This window comes from Phasianus colchicus, chromosome 35 (genome assembly GCF_987193195.1).
Source record: "Phasianus colchicus chromosome 35, bPhaCol1.hap1.1, whole genome shotgun sequence".
NCBI classification, from domain to species: Eukaryota; Metazoa; Chordata; class Aves; order Galliformes; family Phasianidae; genus Phasianus; species Phasianus colchicus.
Window position 1 is genome coordinate 1,951,030 of NC_143470.1, and position 18,721 is coordinate 1,969,750.

At 55.7% G+C, this 18,721-nt stretch overlaps 1 protein-coding gene across 6 annotated transcripts in view; it reads right to left on the reverse strand.

Moving 5' to 3' along the window:
* CFB (complement factor B) overlaps nucleotides 1-18,721 on the reverse strand; it is a 78,260-nt gene that overhangs the window by 3,422 nt on the left and 56,117 nt on the right. For all 6 annotated transcript variants that reach the window (XM_090129265.1, XM_090129262.1, XM_090129263.1 and 3 more), the window contains 7 exons: nucleotides 16,584-16,681; nucleotides 12,751-12,868; nucleotides 9,261-9,408; nucleotides 6,278-6,357; nucleotides 3,997-4,100; nucleotides 2,017-2,149; nucleotides 123-172 (listed from right to left, as the gene is read on the reverse strand). In XM_090129265.1, coding sequence (XP_089985391.1) covers nucleotides 123-172; nucleotides 2,017-2,149; nucleotides 3,997-4,100; nucleotides 6,278-6,357; nucleotides 9,261-9,408; nucleotides 12,751-12,868; nucleotides 16,584-16,681 — 731 coding nt within the window. The remainder of the gene's footprint in view (nucleotides 1-122; nucleotides 173-2,016; nucleotides 2,150-3,996; nucleotides 4,101-6,277; nucleotides 6,358-9,260; nucleotides 9,409-12,750; nucleotides 12,869-16,583; nucleotides 16,682-18,721) is intronic.

Sequence of the window (18,721 nt, forward strand, 5' to 3'; positions counted from 1 at the left end):
ATACCCCCATGCCCTCCCAGTATAGCCCAGTCCCTCCCAGTCCCTCCCAGTCCATCCCAGTCCATCCCCATTCCCTCCCAGTCCCTCCCAGTACATCCCAGTCCATCCCAGTATCCCCAGACCTGGAAGTAACGTTTTCCTCTGGTGACGATGACGGGACCGCCGGAGTCACCTGTGGGGGGAACTGGGATGAACTGGGAGGGACTGGGATGGACTGGGAGGCGCTGGGATGGACTGGGAGGAACTGGGATGGATTTGGGCAGACTGGGAGGGACTGGGATGGACTGGGATGGACTGGGAGGCACTGGGATGAACTGGGAAGGGCTGGGATGGACTGGGATGAACTGGGAGGAACTGGGATAGACTGGGATAAACTGGGCTGGACTGGAAGGCACTGGGATGAACTGGGAAGGGCTGAGATGGACTGGGATAGACTGGGATAAACTGGGATGGACTGGGAGGAACTGGGATGGATTTGGGCGGACTGGGAGGGACTGGGATGGACTGGGAGGAACTGGGATGGATTTGGAGGGACTGGGGGGGCACTGGGAGGGACTGGGATGAACTGGGAGGAACTGGGATAGACTGGGATAAACTGGGATGGACTGGAAGGCACTGGGATGAACTGGGAAGGACTGGGATAAACTGGGCTGGACTGGAAGGCACTGGGATGAACTGGGAAGGACTGGGATGAACTGGGATGGACTGGGAGGAACTGGGATGGATTTGGAGGGACTGGGGGGGCACTGGGATGGACTGGGATGAACTGGGTAGACTGGGATAAACTGGGATGGACTGGAAGGCACTGGGATGTACTGGGATGGACTGGGATGAACTGGGAGGGACTGGTATGGACGGGGAGGAACTGGTTGTAACTGGGATGGCACTGGTTGTTACTGGGACGGCACTGGGGGTTACTGGGATGTACTGGGATGGCACTGATTGTTACTGGAATGGCACTGGGATGTACTGGTTGTAACTGGGATGGCACTGGTTGTTACTGGGACGGCACTGGGGGTTACTGGGATGTACTGGGATGGCACTGGGATGTACTGGTTGTTACTGGGATGGCACTGGTTGTTACTGGTACGGCACTGGGGGTTACTGGGATGTACTGGGACGGCACTGGTTGTTACTGGTCTGTACTGGTTTGTGTTGATCTGTACTGGTCTGTACCAGTCTGTCCTGGTCTGTATTGGTCTGTACTGGTCTGTACTGGTGTGTACTGGTCTGTACTGCTTTGTACTGGTGCATACTGGTCTGTACTGGTCTGTACTGGTGTGTACTGTTTTGTACTGTTTTGTACTGGTTTGTACTGGTGCATACTGGTCTGTACTAGTCTGTACTGGTCTGTACTGGTCTGTATAGGTGTGTACTGGTGTGTACTGGTCCGTACTGGTCTGTACTGATCTGTACTTGTCTGTACTTGTCTGTACTGGTCTGTACTGGTCTGTACAGGTCTGTACAGGTCCGTACTAGTCCGTAAAGGTCTGTACTGGTCCGTACTGGTCCGTACTGGTCTGTACTGGTCCGTACTGGTCTGTACTGGTTTGTACTGTTTTGTACTTGTCTGTACTGGTCTGTACTGGTCTGTACTGGTCCATACAGGTCCGTACTGGTCTGTACTGTTTTGTACTGGTCCATACTGGTCCGTACTGGTCTGTACTGGTCTGTACTGTTTTGTACTTGTCTGTACTGGTCCATACAGGTCCGTACAGGTCCGTACAGGTTCGTACTGGTCCGTACTGGTGCATACTGGTCCGTACTGGTGCATACTGGTGCATACTGGTGCATACTGGTCTGTACTGGTGCATACTGGTCCGTACTGATCTGTACTGGTCCATACTGGTCTGTACTGGTGCATACTGGTCCGTACTGATCCGTACAGGTCCGTACTGGTCCGTACTGGTCTGTACTGGTCCGTACTGATCTGTACTTGTCTGTACTGGTGCATACTGGTCCGTACTGGTGCACACTGGTGCATACTGGTGCATACTGGTCCGTACTGGTGCGTACCCCTGCAGGCGTTGGGGTCGACGCTGGGCTCGGTGCCCCCGGAGCAGAGGAAGCGCGGGGTGACGACGTCGCTCAGCTTCGTCACGTTGCCGTACGGCCGCGCGCGCAGCGCGTCGCGCTCGCAGGGGGGGCGCTGGGGGAGGGTCAGGGGTCACGGGGTCAGAGGTCATCGCGGGGTCAGGGGTCAGGGGTCACGGGATCAGGGGGTCACGGGGGTCAGGAAGGGGTGACAGGGTTCAGGAAAGGGTTGTGGTAAAGGGGCTACGGGGTTAGGAAGGAGTCACGGGGTCAGAGGTCATCACGGGGTCACAGGTCACGGGGTCACGGGTCACGGGTCACGGGGTCTGAGGTCACGGGGTCAGGAAGGGGTTGTGGTAAGGGGTTATGGGGTCAGGAAGGGGTCAAGGGGGCAGGAAGGGGTCACGGGGTCTGAGGTCATGGGGTTAGAGGTCAAGGGGTCAGGGGTCACGGGGTCACGGGGTCAGGGGTCAAGGGGTCAGAGGTCACGGGCTCGGGGTCAGGGTTGACGGGGTCAGGGGTTACGGGATCTGAGGTCACAAGGTCAGGGGTCTGGAAGGGGTTGTGGATAGGGGTTACAGAGTCTGAGGTCATGGGGTTAGAGGTCACGGGGTCTGGGGTCTCGGGGTCATGGGGTCATGGTGTCAGAGGTCATGGGGTCTGAGGTCACGGGGTCAGGGGTCTGGAAGGGGTTGTGGTTAGGGGTTATGGGGTCAGGAAGGGGTCACTGGGTCTGAGGTCATGGGGTTAGAGGTCAAGGGGTCGGAGGTCACGGGGTCAGGGGTCACGGGGTCATGGGGTCAGTGGTCACGGGGTCTGAGGTCACGGGGTCAGGAAGGGGTTGTGGTTAGTGGTTACAGGGTCTGAGGTCATGGTGTCAGAGGTCAAGGGGTCGGAGGTCACGGGGTCAGAGGTCACGGGCTCGGGGTCAGGGGTGACGATGTCAGGGGTCACGGGATCAGGGGGTCACGGTGGTCAGGATGGGGTGACAGGGTTCAGGAAGGGGTTGCGGTAAAGGGGTTACGGGGTTAGGAAGGGGTCACGGGGTCAGAGGTCACGGGGTCAGGGGTCACGGGGTCACGGGGTCAGGGGTCACGGGGTGTGAGGTCACAGGGTCAGGAAGGGGTTGTGGTAAGGGGTTACGGGGTCAGGAAAGGGTCACGGGGTCTGAGGTCATGGGGTTTGAGGTCAAGGGGTCAGGGGTCACAGGGTCACGGGGTCAGGAGTCACGGGGTCTGAGGTCACGGGGTCAGGAAGGGGTTGTGGTAAGGGCTTACGGGGTCAGGAAAGGGTCAAGGGTGCAGGGAGGGGTCACGGGGTCAGAGGTCACGGGCTCGGGGTCAGGGTTGACGGGGTCAGGGGTCACGGGGTCTGAGGTGACCGGGTCAGGGGTCAGGAAGGGGTTGTGGATAGGGGTTACAGGGTCTGCGGTCATGGGGTTAGAGGTCACGGGGTCTGGGGTCACGGGGTCAGGGGTCATGGTGTCAGAGGTCATGGGGTCTGAGGTCACGGGGTCTGAGGTCTGGAAGGGGTTGTGGTTAGGGGTTACGGGTCAGGAAGGGGTCACGGGGTCTGAGGTCATGGGGTTAGAGGTCACGGGGTCGGAGGTCACGGGGTCAGAGGTCACGGGCTCGGGGTCAGGGTTGACGGGGTCAGGGGTTACGGGATCTGAGGTCACAAGGTCAGGGGTCAGGAAGGGGTTGTGGTTAGCGGTTACAGGGTCTGAGGTCATGGTGTTAGAGGTCACGGGGTCAGGGGTCACAGGGTCTGAGGTCACGGGGTCATGGGGTCATGGGGTCAGAGGTCACGGGATCCAAGGGTCAGTATGGGGTCAAAGGGTCAGGATGTGGTTATGGGGTGACGGGGGGTCGATCCGGGGTTACGGGGCGCTGGGGTCAGGAAGGGGTGAGGGGGTCAGAGGTGACGGGGTCGGAGGTGACGGGGTCAGAGGTCAAAGGTCACCTGGTCCCCGAGGCGCAGGTGGATGTGGCGGCGCTGCAGCCCCTCGGAGCCGCGGTCAGAGACGAAAAAGGCCGGGACGTTGGAGGGGGGCAGCAGCAGGCGGCCTGGGGGGGGGATATGGGGTCGGGGGGGGGATATGGGGTGGAGGGGGGGATATGGGGTCGTATGGGGGTCGTATGGGGTCGTATGGGGTCGTATGGGGGTCGTATGGGGTCGTAGGGGGTCGTAGGGGGTCGTAAGGGGGGGATATGGGGGGAGATGGGGTTGTAGGGGGGGATATGGGGTGAATGGGGTCATATGGAGTCGTAGGGGGTCGTTATGGCGGGGGGATATGGGGTCATATGGGGTCGGGGGGGGGATATGGGGTGGAGGGGGGGATATGGGGTCGTATGGGGTCATATGGGGTCGTAGGGGAGGGATATGGGGGGATATGGGGTCGGGGGGGGGGATATGGGGTGGAGGGGGGGGATATGGGGTCGTATGGGGGTCGTATGGGGTCATATGGGGTCGTAGGGGGTCGTAGGGGGGGGGATATGGGGGGAGATGGGGTTGTAGGGGGGGATATGGGGTCGTAGGGGGGGATATAGGGTGGGGGGGGGGGATATGGGGTCGTAGGGGGGGATATAGGGTGTGGGGGGGGGGATATGGGGTGGATGGGGGGGATATGGGGTCGTATGGGGTTGTATGGGGGGATATGGCGTGGATGGGGTCATAAGGGGGGGATATGGGGGGATATGGGGTGGATGGGGTCGTATGGGGTTGGATGGGGTTATATGGGGTTGTATGGGGCGCTATGGGGCACTATGGGGCATAATGGGGTGTTATGGGGTTTTACAGGGTATTATGGGGCGTTACGGGGGCGCTATGGGGCGCTATGGGGCATTATGGGGCATTATGGGGCATTATGGGGTGCTGTGGGGCACTATGGGGTATTATGGTGTGTTATGGGGCATTATGGGGCGCTATGGGGCGCTATGGGGTATTATGGGGTGTTATGGGGTTTTACAGGGTGTTATGGGGCATTATGAGGTTACGGGGTGATGCGGCTCTGTGGTTATGGGGTGATGGGGCGCTATGGGGCGCTATGGGGCACTATGGGGCGCTATGGGGCCCTATGGGGCGTTATGGGGCATTATGAGGTTACGGGGTGATGCGGCTCTGTGGTTATGGGGTGATGGGGCGCTATGGGGCGCTATGGGGCACTATGGGGCGCTATGGGGCCCTATGGGGCGCTATGGGGCATTATGGGGTTATGGGGCGATATGGGGCACTGTGGGGCACTATGGGGTATTATGGTGCATTATGGGCTGTTATGGGGCATTACGGGGCGCTATGGGGCGCTAAGGGGCGCTATGGGGTATTATGGTGTGTTATGGGGTTTTACAGGGTGCTATGGGGCGTTATGGGGCATTATGAGGTTACGGGGCGATGCGGCACTGTGGTTATGGGGTGATGGGGCCATATGGGGTGTTATGGGGCGCTATAGGGCGCTATGGGGCGCTATGGGGTATTATGGGGCGCTATGGGGTATTATGGTGTGTTATGGGGTTTTACAGGGTGTTATGGGGCGTTATGGGGCATTATGTGGCTGTGGGGTGACGCAGCACTGTGGTTATGGGGTAATGGGGCGCTATGGGGCGCTATGGGGCGTTATGGGGCATTATGGGGTTATGGGGCGATATGGGGCACTGTGGGGCACTATGGGGTATTATGGTGCATTATGGGCTGTTATGGGGCATTACGGGGCGCTATAGGGCGCTATGGGGCGCTATGGGGCGCTATGGGGTATTATGGTGTGTTATGGGGTTTTACAGGGTGTTATGGGACGCTATGGGACATTATGAGGTTACGGGGTGATGCGGCACTGTGGTTATGGGGTGATGGGGCGCTATGGGGCGCTATAGGGCGCTATGGGGCGCTAAGGGGCGATATGGGGTATTATGGTGTGTTATGGGGCATTATGGGGCGCTATGGGGCGTTATGGGGCATTTTGTGGCTACGGGGCGATGCGGCACTGTGGATATGGGATTATGGGGCGCTATGGGGTGCAGTGGGGCCCTATGGGGCGCTATGGGGTGCTATGGGGTGTTAAGGGGTGCTATGGGGCGTTATGGGGTATTATGGGGTGCTGTAGGGCGCTATAGGGCGCTATGGGGCGCTATAGGGTGCTATGGGGCGATATGGGGCATTATGAGGTTACGGGGCGATGCGGCTCTGTGGTTATGGGGTGATGGGGCGCTATGGGGCGCAGTGGGGCGCAGTGGGGCGCAGTGGGGCTCACGGTGCTCAGGGCAGGTGCTCAGCGCTGGCTGCAGCCGCAGGGCGCGGGAACTGACCTCAGTGCAGGGCAGGCAGAGCGGCCTGCGGGCAGCGCAACACGGAAACCCCATAAGGACCCCATAGGGACCCATAGGGACCATAGGGACACATTGGGACCCATAGGGACCCATAGGGACCCATAGGGACCATAGGGACACATTGGGACCCATAGGGACCCATAGGGACCATAGAGACCCCGTAGAGAACATAGGGACCCATAGGGAAACATAGGGACCATAGGGACACATTGGGACACATAGAGACCCATAGGGACCCCATAGGGACACATAAGGACCCCATAGAGACCCCATAGAGACCCATAGAGACCCATAGAGACCCCATAAGGACCCATAGGGACCATAGGGACACCATAGGGACCCCATAAGGACCCATAGGGACCCATAGAGACCCATAGGGACACATAGGGACCCCATAGAGACAAATAGGGACCCATAGAGACCCATAGGGACCCATAGGGACCCATAGGGAACCATAGGGACACATAGGGACCCCATAAGGACCCGTAGAGACCCATAGAGACCCATAAGGACCCCATAGGGACCCATAGAGACCCATAGGGACCCACAGGGACCCCATAGAGACCCCATAGGGACCCATAAAGACCCATAGGAACCCCATAAGGACCAATAGGGACCCCATAGGAACCCCATAAGGACCCACAGAGACCCCACAGGGACTCCATCCCATAATAGCAGTGACCTGATGCTATCAGTGAAGTCCAGGGGCTCCTGGAGCTGCACCAAAGCGACCCATAGAGACCCATAGAGACCCATAGAGACCCATAGAGACCCATAGGGACCCCACAGAGCCCCATAGGGACCCATAGAAACCCATAGAGACCCCATGGAGACCCCATAGAGACCCATAGGGACCCATGGGGATCCCATAAGGACCCACAGAGACCCCATAGGGACACATAGAGACCCATAGGCACCCCATAAGGACCCATAGGGACCCATAGAGACAAATAGGGCCCATAGAGTCCCCATAGGGACCCATAGGGACCCATAGAGACCCATACGGACCCATAGGGACTCATGGGGACCCCATAGAGACCAATAGAGACCCATAGAGACCCATAGAGACACAGAGACCCCATAAGGACCCATAGAGACCCATAGAGACCCATAAGGACCCCATAGGGACCCATAGAGACTCATAGGAACCCCATAGGGACCCATAGGAAGCCCATAAGGACCCCATAAGAACCCATAGGAACCCCACAGGGACTCCATCCCATAATAGCAGTGACCTGATGCTATCAGTGAAGTCCAGGGGCTCCTGGAGCTGCACCAAAGCGACCCATAGAGACCCATAGAGACCCATAGAGACCCATAGGGACCAATAGGAACCCCATAGAGACCCATAGAGACCCATAGTGACCCATAGAGACCCATAGGGACCCATAGAGACCCATAGAGACCCCATAGGGACCCACAGGTACACATAGAGACCCATAGAGACCCATAGAGACCCATAGGGACCCATAGAGACCCATAGAGACCCATAGAGACCCATAGGGACCCATAGAGACCCATAGAGACCCATAGGAACCCCATAGAGACCCCATAGGGACCCATAGAGACCCCACAGGGACCCATAGAGACCCATAGGGACCCATAGAGACCCATAGGAACCCCATAGGGACCCCATAAGGACCCCATAGAGACCCATAGGGAACCAAAGAGACCCCATAAGGACCCCATAGGGACCCATAGAGACCCATAGGAACCCCATAGGGACCCATAGAGACTCATAGGAACCCCATAGGGACCCATAGAGACTCATAGGAACCCCATAGGGACCCATAGAGACCCATAGAGACCCCATAGAGACCCCATAAGGACCCATAGAGACCCATAAGGACCCCATAGAGACCCATAGAGACCCATAGAGACCCATAGGGACCCATAGGGATCCCACAGAGACCCCACAGGGACTCCATCCCATAATAGCAGTGACCTGATGCTATCAGTGAAGTCCAGGGGCTCCTGGAGCTGCACCAAAGCGACCCATAGAGACCCATAGAGACCCATAGAGACCCATAGAGACCCATAGAGACCCATAGGGACCCATAGGGACCCCACAGAGACCCCATAAGGACCCATAGGGATCCATTGGGACCCCATAGGGACCCATAGGGACCCCATAGAGACCCCAAAGAGACCCCATAGAGACCCATAGGGACCCATGGGGATCCCATAAGGACCCATAGAGACCCCATAGGGACACATAGAGACCCATAGGGACCCCACAGAGACCCCTTAAGGGCCCATAGAGACCCACAGAGACCCCATAAGGACCCATAGGGACCCCACAGGGACTCCATCCCATAATAGCAGTGACCTGATGCTATCAGTGAAGTCCAGGGGCTCCTGGAGCTGCACCAAAGCGACCCATAGAGACCCATAGAGACCCATAGAGACCCATAGGGACCCATAGAGACCCATAGAGACCCCATGGAGACCCCATAGAGACCCATAGGGACCCATGGGGATCCCATAAGGACCCACAGAGACCCCATAGGGACACATAGAGACCCATAGGGACCCCATAAGGACCCATAGGGACCCATAGGGACCCATAGGGACCCATAGAGACAAATAGGGACCCATAGAGTCCCCATAGGGACCCATAGGGACCCATAGAGACCCCACAGAAACCCATAGAGACCCCACAGGGACACATAGGGATCCATAGAGACCCCAAAAGGACCCATAGGGACCCCATAGAGTCCCCATAGGGACCCATAGGGACTCATGGGGACCCCATAGAGACCAATAGAGACCCATAGAGACCCATAGAGACCCCATAAGGACCCCTAGGAACCATAGGGACCCCATAGGGACCCATAGGAAGCCTATAAGGACCCCATAAGAACCCATAGGGACCCCACAGGGACTCCATCCCATAATAGCAGTGACCTGATGCTATCAGTGAAGTCCAGGGGCTCCTGGAGCTGCACCAAAGCGACGTCGTAGTCGTAGAATTCGGGGACCCCCCTCTGGCTTCTCCCCCCCAAATCGTACTGGGGGTGGATGTGCAGCTCTGCGGCGCGGCGCTCCTCCGATCCTGGGGGGGAAAGGGGGCAGAAATGGGGGAAATGGCCCCAAAATGGCACCCAAGGGGCACAAAGTGACCCCAAATGGCCCCAAAATGGCACCCAAGGTGATCAAAAGGCACCAAAATGGCCCCAACTTGACCCAAAATGGCCCAAAATTGACCCAAAATGGCCCCAAAATGGCACGCAAGGGGCACAAAGTGACCCAAAATGGCCCCAAAATGGCACCCAAGGGGAACAAAGTGACCCAAAATGGCCCCAAAATGGCACGCAAGGGGCACAAAGTGACCCAAAATGGCCCCAAAATGGCACCCAAGGGGAACAAAGTGACCCCAAATGGCCCCAAAATTGCACCCAAGGGACACAAAGTGACCCCAAATGGCCCCAAAATGACACCAAAGGGGATCAAAAGGTACAAAAATGGCCCCAAAATGGCACCCAAGGGGCACAAAGTGACCCCAAATGGCCCCAAAATGGCACCCAAGGGGCACAAAGTGACCCCAAATGGCCCCAAGTTGACCCAAAATGACCCAAAATGGCCCCAAGTTGACCCAAAATGACCCAATATTGACACAAAATTGACCCAAATGGACCCCAAATGACCCAAAATGGCCCCAAAATGGCACCCAAGGGGATCAAAAGGCACCAAAATGGCCCCAAAATGGCACCAAAGGGGCACAAAATGGCCCCAAATGGCCCCAAAATGGCACCAAAGAGGAACAAAGTGACCCCAAATGGCCCCAAAATGACACCAAAGGGGAACAAAGTGACCCCAAATGGCCCCAAGTTGACCCAAAATGGCCCAAAAGTGACCCCAAATGGCACCAAAATGGCACCCAAGGGGCACAAAGTGACCCAAAATGGCCCCAAAATGGCACCAAAGGGGAACAAAGTGACCCCAAATGGCCCCAAAATGGCACCCAAGGGGCACAAAGTGACCCCAAATGGCCCCAAAATGACACCAAAGGGGATCAAAAGGTACAAAAATGGCCCCAAAATGGCACCCAAGGGGCACAAAGTGACCCCAAATGGCCCCAAGTTGACCCAAAATGGCCCAAAATTGACCCCAAATGGCCCCAAAATGGCACCCAAGGGGCACAAAGTGACCCCAAATGGCCCCAAAATGGCACCCAAGGGGCACAAAGTGACCCCAAATGGCCCCAAAATGGCACCCAAGGGGATCAAAAGGCACCAAAATGGCCCCAAATGGCCCCAAGTTGACCCAAAATGGCACCAAAATGGCACCCAAGGGGCACAAAATGACCCAAAATGACCCCAAATGACCCCAAAATGGCTTCAAATGACCCCAAATGACCCCAAAAGACACCAAAAGGACCCCAAATGACCCCAAATAACCCCAAAATGGCCCCAAATGACCCCAAATAACCCCAAAATGGCCCCAAATGGCCCCAAATGGCCCCAAATGACCCCAAAATGCCCCCAAATGACCCAAAATGACCCCAAAATGGCCCCAAATGGCCCCAAATGACCCCAAAATGCCCCCAAATGACCCCAACTGACCCCAAAATGGCCCCGAATGAACCCAAATAACCCCAAAATGGCCCCAAATGACCCCAACTGACACCAAAATGGCCCAAAATGACCCCAAATAACCCCAAAATGCCCCCAAATGACCCCAAATGACCCCAAAATGGCCCCAAATGACCCCAAATGACCCCAAAAAGATCCCAAATGACCCCAAAAGGACCACAAATGACCCCAAATAACCCCAAAATGGCCCCAAATGACGCCAAAATGACCCCAAATGACCCCAAAAAGATCCCAAATGACCCCAAATGACCCCAAATAACCCCAAAAAGGCCCCAAATGGCCCCAAATGACCCCAAAATGGCCCCAAATGGCCCCATATGACCCCAAAATGCCACCAAATGACTCCAACTGACACCAAATGACCCCAAATGACCCCAAATAACCCCAAAATGGCCCCAAATAACCCCAACTGAACCCAAAATGGCCCCAAATGACCCCAAAAAGATCCCAAATGACCCCAAATAACCCCAAAATGGCCCCAAATGACCCCAAATAACCCCAAAATGGCCCCAAATGACCCCACAATGGCACCAAATGGCCCCAAATGACCCCAAATGACCCCAAAGTGGCCCCAAATGACCCGAAAAAGATCCCAAATGACCCCAAATGACCCCAAAATGGCCCCAAATGACCCCAAATAACCCCAAAATGGCCCCAAATGACCCCAACTGACACCAAAATGGTACTAAATGACCCCCAATAACCCCAAAATGGCCCCAAATGACCCCAACTGACCCCAAATTGGCCACAAATGACCCCAAAAAGATCCCAAATGACCCCAAATGACCCCAAAATGACCCCAAATGACCCCAAAATGGCCCAAAATGACCCCAAATTGACCCAAATTGACCCCAAATGGCCCCAAAATGGCCCCAAAAGGACCCCAAATGACCCCAAATAACCCCAAAATGGCCCCAAATGACCCCAAATGACCCCAAATGGCCCCAAAATGACCCCAAATGACCCCAACTGACCCCAAAATGGCCCCAAATGACCCCAAATGACCCCAAAAAGACCCCAAATGACCCCAAAAGAAACCCAAATGACCCCAAATAACCCCAAAATGGCCCCAAATGGCCCCAAATGACCCCAAAATGACCCCAAATGACCCCAAATGACCCCAAAATGCCCCCAAATGACCCCAACTGACACCAAAATGGCCCCAAATGACCCCAAATAACCCCAAAATGGCCCCAAATGACCCCAACTGACCACAAAATGGCCCCAAATGACCCCAAATAACCCCAAAATGGCCCCAAATGACCCCAAATGTCCCCCAAATGGCCCCAAAATGGCCCCAAATGACCCCAAAATGGCCCCAAATGACCCCAAATAGATCCCAAATGACCCCAAATGACCCCAAAAGGACCCCAAATGACCCCAAATAACCCCAAAATGGCCCCAAATGACCCCAAGAAGATCCCAAATGACCCCAAATGACCCCAGAAAGGCCCCAAATGACCCCAAAATGGCCCCAAATTGCCCCCAACTGACCCCAAAATGGCCCCAAATGACCCCAAATGACCCCAAATTGACCCCAAAATTGACCCCAAAATGCCCCAAAATCTCCCCAAAATGAATCCAAATTGCACCCCAAAATGACCCCATTACTCCATTAATTAACTAATCACCCCATTAATTAATCCATCACCCCCACTCACCCCCCCCCCTCCTTAATTACCCCCCAATTAACACCCCCCAAACCAACCGCCCCCCATAAACCCCAACCTCCACCACCCCTCATGAATAATTACCGACCCCCCTCATGAATAATCAATGACCCCTCATGAATAATTCCTCACCTACGCTGACGGTCACCCAATTCGCGCTGTCTCCGCCCTTGAAGCAGTGCGCCGCCGTCAGCACGAAATATCGCGAGATCAGCGAAGCCGCGCACCGCTCCCGCCCGCTTTCGGGTCTCTGCCCATAGAAACGAACCGGAACCACGTGTCAAAACCGGAACCATGGATCAGAACCGGAACCACGTGTCACAACCGGACCCGTAGAAACGAACCGGAACCACGTGTCACAACCGGAACCATAGATCAGAACCGGACCCATAGAACCCAACCGGACCCATAGATCAGAACCGGACCCATAGATCAGAACTGGACCCATGGATCAGAACTGGACCCACAGATCAGAACCGGACCCATAGATCCAGACCCATAGATCAGAACCAGACTCATAGATCAGAACCGGACCCATAGATCAGAACCGGACCCACAGATCAGATCCAGACCCATAGAACCGAACCGGACCCATAGATCAGAACCGGACCCATAGATCAGAACCGGACCCATAGATCCAGACCCATAGAACCGAACTGGACCCACAGATCAGAACTGGACCCATAGATCAGAACCAGACCCATAGATCAGAACCAGACCCATAGATCCAGACCCATAGAACTGAACCGGACCCATAGAACCGAACCGGACCCATAGATCAGAACCAGACCCACAGATCAGAACCAGACCCATAGATCCAGACCCATAGATCCAGACCCATAGAACCGAACTGGACCCATAGAACCGAACCGGACCCATAGATCCAGACCCATAGAACTGAACCGGACCCATAGAACCGAACCGGACCCATAGATCAGAACCAGACCCATAGATCCGGACCCATAGATCAAAACCGGACCCATAGAACCGAACCGGACCCATAGATCAGAACCAGACCCATAGATCCAGAACCATAGAACCGAACTGGACCCATAGATCCAGACCCATAGATCAGAACCGGACCCATAGATCAGAACCGGACCCATAGATCCAGACCCATAGATCAGAACCGGACCCACAGATCAGAACCGGACCCATAGATCCAGACCCATAGATCCAGACCCATAGAACCGAACCGGACCCATAGATCAGAACCGGACCCATAGATCCAGACCCATAGAACCGAACCGGACCCACAGATCAGAACCGGACCCATAGATCCAGACCCATAGATCCAGACCCATAGAACCGAACCGGACCCATAGAACCGAACCGGACCCATAGATCAGAACCGGACCCATAGATCCAGACCCATAGAACCGAACCAGACCCACAGATCAGAACCGGACCCATAGATCAGAACCGGACCCACAGATCAGATCCAGACCCATAGAACCGAACTGGACCCATAGATCCAGACCCATAGATCAGAACCGGACCCATAGATCCGGACCAATAGATCAGAACCGGACCCATAGAACTGAACTAGAACCACGCGTCAGAACTGGACCCATAGAACCGAACCGGACCCATAGATCCAGACCCATAGGTCGGAACCGGACCCATAGATCAGAACCGGACCCATAGATCAGAACCAGATCCACAATCAGAACCATAACCCTATAACCACCCCATATAACCCCATATGGCCCCATAGGACCCCACAGGACCCCATATGACCGCATACAACCCCATACGACCCCATACGACCCCATACAACCCCATAACCCTCTAACCACCCCATACCCCCCCCATATCCCCCCATACAACCCCATACGACCCCATGTGACCCCATACAACCCCATATAATCCCAAAACCCTATAACCACCCCATATAACCCCATACAACCCCATAACCCTATAACCACCCCATACAACCCCATACAACCCCATACAACCCCATACGACCCCATACGACCCCATATCCCCCCATACGACCCCATACGACCCCATAGGACCCCACAGGACCCCAAACCCTACAAGGACCCCACAAAATCCCCTACAAACTGACCGTGACGAACACCCTGACACTCCACAACCCTATAACCACCCCATACGACCCATACAACCCCATATCCCCCCATACGACCCCATACGACCCCATACGACCCCATATCCCCCCATATGACCCCATACGACCCCCATACAACCCCATATAATCCCAAAACCCTATAACCACCCCATACAACCCCATACGACCCCATATCCCCCCATACGACCCCAAACAACCCCATATCCCTCCATATGGCCCCATACGACCCCATATGACCCCATACAACCCCATACAACCCTATATGACCCCATACAACCCCATACGACCCCATATCCCCCCATATGACCCCATACGACCCCATATGACCCCATACAACCCCATACAACCCCATATGACCCCATACAACCCCATACAATCCCATATCCCCCCCATACAACCCCATACAACCCCATAACCCTATAACCTCCCCATACGACCCCATACAACCCCATACGACCCCATATCCCCCCATATGACCCCATACGACCCCATACAACCCCATACAACCCCATACGATCCCATATCCCCCCATACGACCCCATACGACCCCATATCCCCCCATATGACCCCATACGACCCCACAGGACCCCAAACCCTACAAGGACCCCACAAAATCCCCTACAAACTGACCGTGACGAACACCCTGACGCTCCACAACCCTATAACCACCCCATACGACCCCATACGACCCCATACGACCCCATATCCCCCCATATGACCCCATACAACCCCATATGACCCCATACAACCCCATACAACCCTATATGACCCCATACAACCCCATACGACCCCATATCCCCCCATACGACCCCATACGACCCCATATGACCCCATACAACCCCATACGACCCCATATCCCCCCCATACAACCCCATACAACCCCATAACCCTATAACCACCCCATACGACCCCATACGACCCCATATCCCCCCATACGACCCCAAACAACCCCATATCCCTCCATACGACCCCATACGACCCCATACGACCCCATACGACCCCATATCCCCCCATACGACCCCATACGACCCCACAGGACCCCACAGGACCCCAAACCCTATAAAAAACCCCACAAAATCCCCTACAAACTGACCGTGACGAACACCCTGACGTTCCACAACCCTATAACCACCCCATATGACCCTATATGGCCCCATATCCCCCCATACGACCCCATACGATCCCATACAACCCCATATCCCCCCATACGACCCCATACAACCCCATACAACCCCATATAATCCCAAAACCCTATAACCACCCCATACGACCCCATACAACCCCATAACCTCTAACCACCCCATACAACCCCATACGACCCCATATCCCTCCATACGACCCCATACAACCCCATACGACCCCACAACCCTATAACCTCCCCATACGACCCCATACGACCCCATAGGACCCCACAGGACCCCAAACCCTACAAGGACCCCACAAAATCCCCTACAAACTGACCGTGACGAACACCCTGACGCTCCACAACCCTATAACCACCCCATACGACCCCATACGACCCCATACGACCCCATATCCCCAGATATGACCCCATACAACCCCATATGACCCCATACAACCCCATACAACCCTATATGACCCCATACAACCCCATACGACCCCATATCCCCCCATACGACCCCATACGACCCCATATGACCCCATACAACCCCATACAACCCCATAACCCTATAACCTCCCCATACGACCCCATACAACCCCATACGACCCCATATCCCCCCATACAACCCCATACAACCCCATACGACCCCATACGACCCCATATCCCCCCATACGACCCCATACGACCCCACAGGACCCCACAGGACCCCAAACCCTATAAAAAACCCCACAAAATCCCCTACAAACTGACCGTGACGAACACCCTGACGCTCCACGGGTTTTTCTGCCGGTCGGTGGCGCTGCTGTAATCGTGGGCGATCCCACAAAGCCCCAGCGCCGCGCTTTCGTCTGTAGGGCCGCAGGACACGACCCCATAAGGACCCCATAGCGACCCCATAGAGACCCCATAGTGACCCCATAAGGACCCCATAGTGACCCTATAAGGACCCCATAGAGACCCATAGAGACCCCATAGAGACCCATAGAGACCCCAAACCCCATAGAGACCCCATAGGGACCCCATAGTGACCCCATAGTGACCCCATACAGACCCCATAGAGACCCATAGAGACCCCAAACCCCATAGAGACCCCATAAAGACCCCATAGAGACCCATAGAGACCCCAAACCCCATAGAGACCCCAGAAAGACCCCATAGAGACCCATAGAGACCCCAAACCCCATAGAGACCCCATAGCGACCCCATAAGGACCCCATAGGGATCCCACAAAGCCCCAGTGCCGCGCTTTCGTCTGTAGGGCCGCAGGACAGAACCCCATAGGGACCCCATAGCGACCCCATTGTGACCCCATAGCAACCCCTTAGAGACCCCATAGAGACCCCATAGAGATCACATGGAGATCCCATAGAGATCCTATAAGAACCCCATAAGAACCCCATTGAGACCCCATAGGGACCCCATAGAGACCCATAGAGACCCCATAGTGACCCTATAAGGACCCCATAGTGACCCCATAGAGACCCCCGGCCCCATAGAGACCCATAGAGACCCCAAACCCCATAGAGACCCCAGAAAGACCCCATAGAGACCCATAGAGACCCCAAACCCCATAGAGACCCCATAGCGACCCCATAAAGACCCCATAGGGATCCCACAAAGCCCCAGTGCCGCGCTTTCGTCTGTAGGGCCGCAGGACAGAACCCCATAAGGACCCCATAGCGACCCCATAGTGACCCCATAGCAACCCCTTAGAGACCCCATAGAGACCCCATAGAGATCACATGGAGATCCCATAGAGATCCTATAAGAACCCCATAAGAACCCCATTGAGACCCCATAGGGACCCCATAGTGACCCCATACAGACCCCATAGTGACCCTATAAGGACCCCATAGTGACCCCATAGAGACCCCCGGCCCCATAGAGACCCATAGAGACCCCAAACCCCATAGAGACCCCAGAAAGACCCCATAGAGACCCATAGAGACCCCAAACCCCATAGAGACCCCATAGCGACCCCATAAAGACCCCATAGGGATCCCACAAAGCCCCAGCGCCGCGCTTTCGTCTGTAGGGCCGCAGGACAGAACCCCATAAGGACCCCATAGCGACCCCATAGCGACCCCATAGCGACCCCTTAGAGACCCCATAGAGACCCCATAGAGATCACATGGAGATCCCATAGAGATCCTATAAGAACCCCATAAGAACCCCATTGAGACCCCATAGGGACCCCATAGTGACCCCATACAGACCCCATAGTGACCCTATAAGGACCCCATAGTGACCCCATAGAGACCCCCGGCCCCATAGAGACCCATAGAGACCCCAAACCCCATAGAGACCCCAGAAAGACCCCATAGAGACCCATAGAGACCCCAAACCCCATAGAGACCCCATAGCGACCCCATAAGGACCCCATAGGGATCCCACAAAGCCCCAGCGCCGCGCTTTCGTCTGTAGGGCCGCAGGACAGAACCCCATAAGGACCCCATAGCGACCCCATAGCGACCCCATAGCGACCCCTTAGAGACCCCATAGAGACCCCATAGAGATCACATGGAGATCCCATAGAGATCCTATAAGAACCCCATAAGAACCCCATTGAGACCCCATAGGGACCCCATAGAGACCCATAGAGACCCCATAGTGACCCTATAAGGACCCCATAGGGACCCCATAGAGACCCCATAGAGACCCCCGGCCCCATAGAGACCCCATAGTGACCACATAGAGACCCATAGAGACCCCATAGAGACCCCAAACCCCATAGAGACCCATAGAGACCCCATAGAGACCCTATAGAGACCCCAAACCCCATAGAGACCCCATAGCGACCCCATAGTCACCCCATAAGGACCCCATAAAGACCCCATAGAGTCCCCCATAAAGACCCCATAAGGACCCCATAAAGACCCCATAGAGAC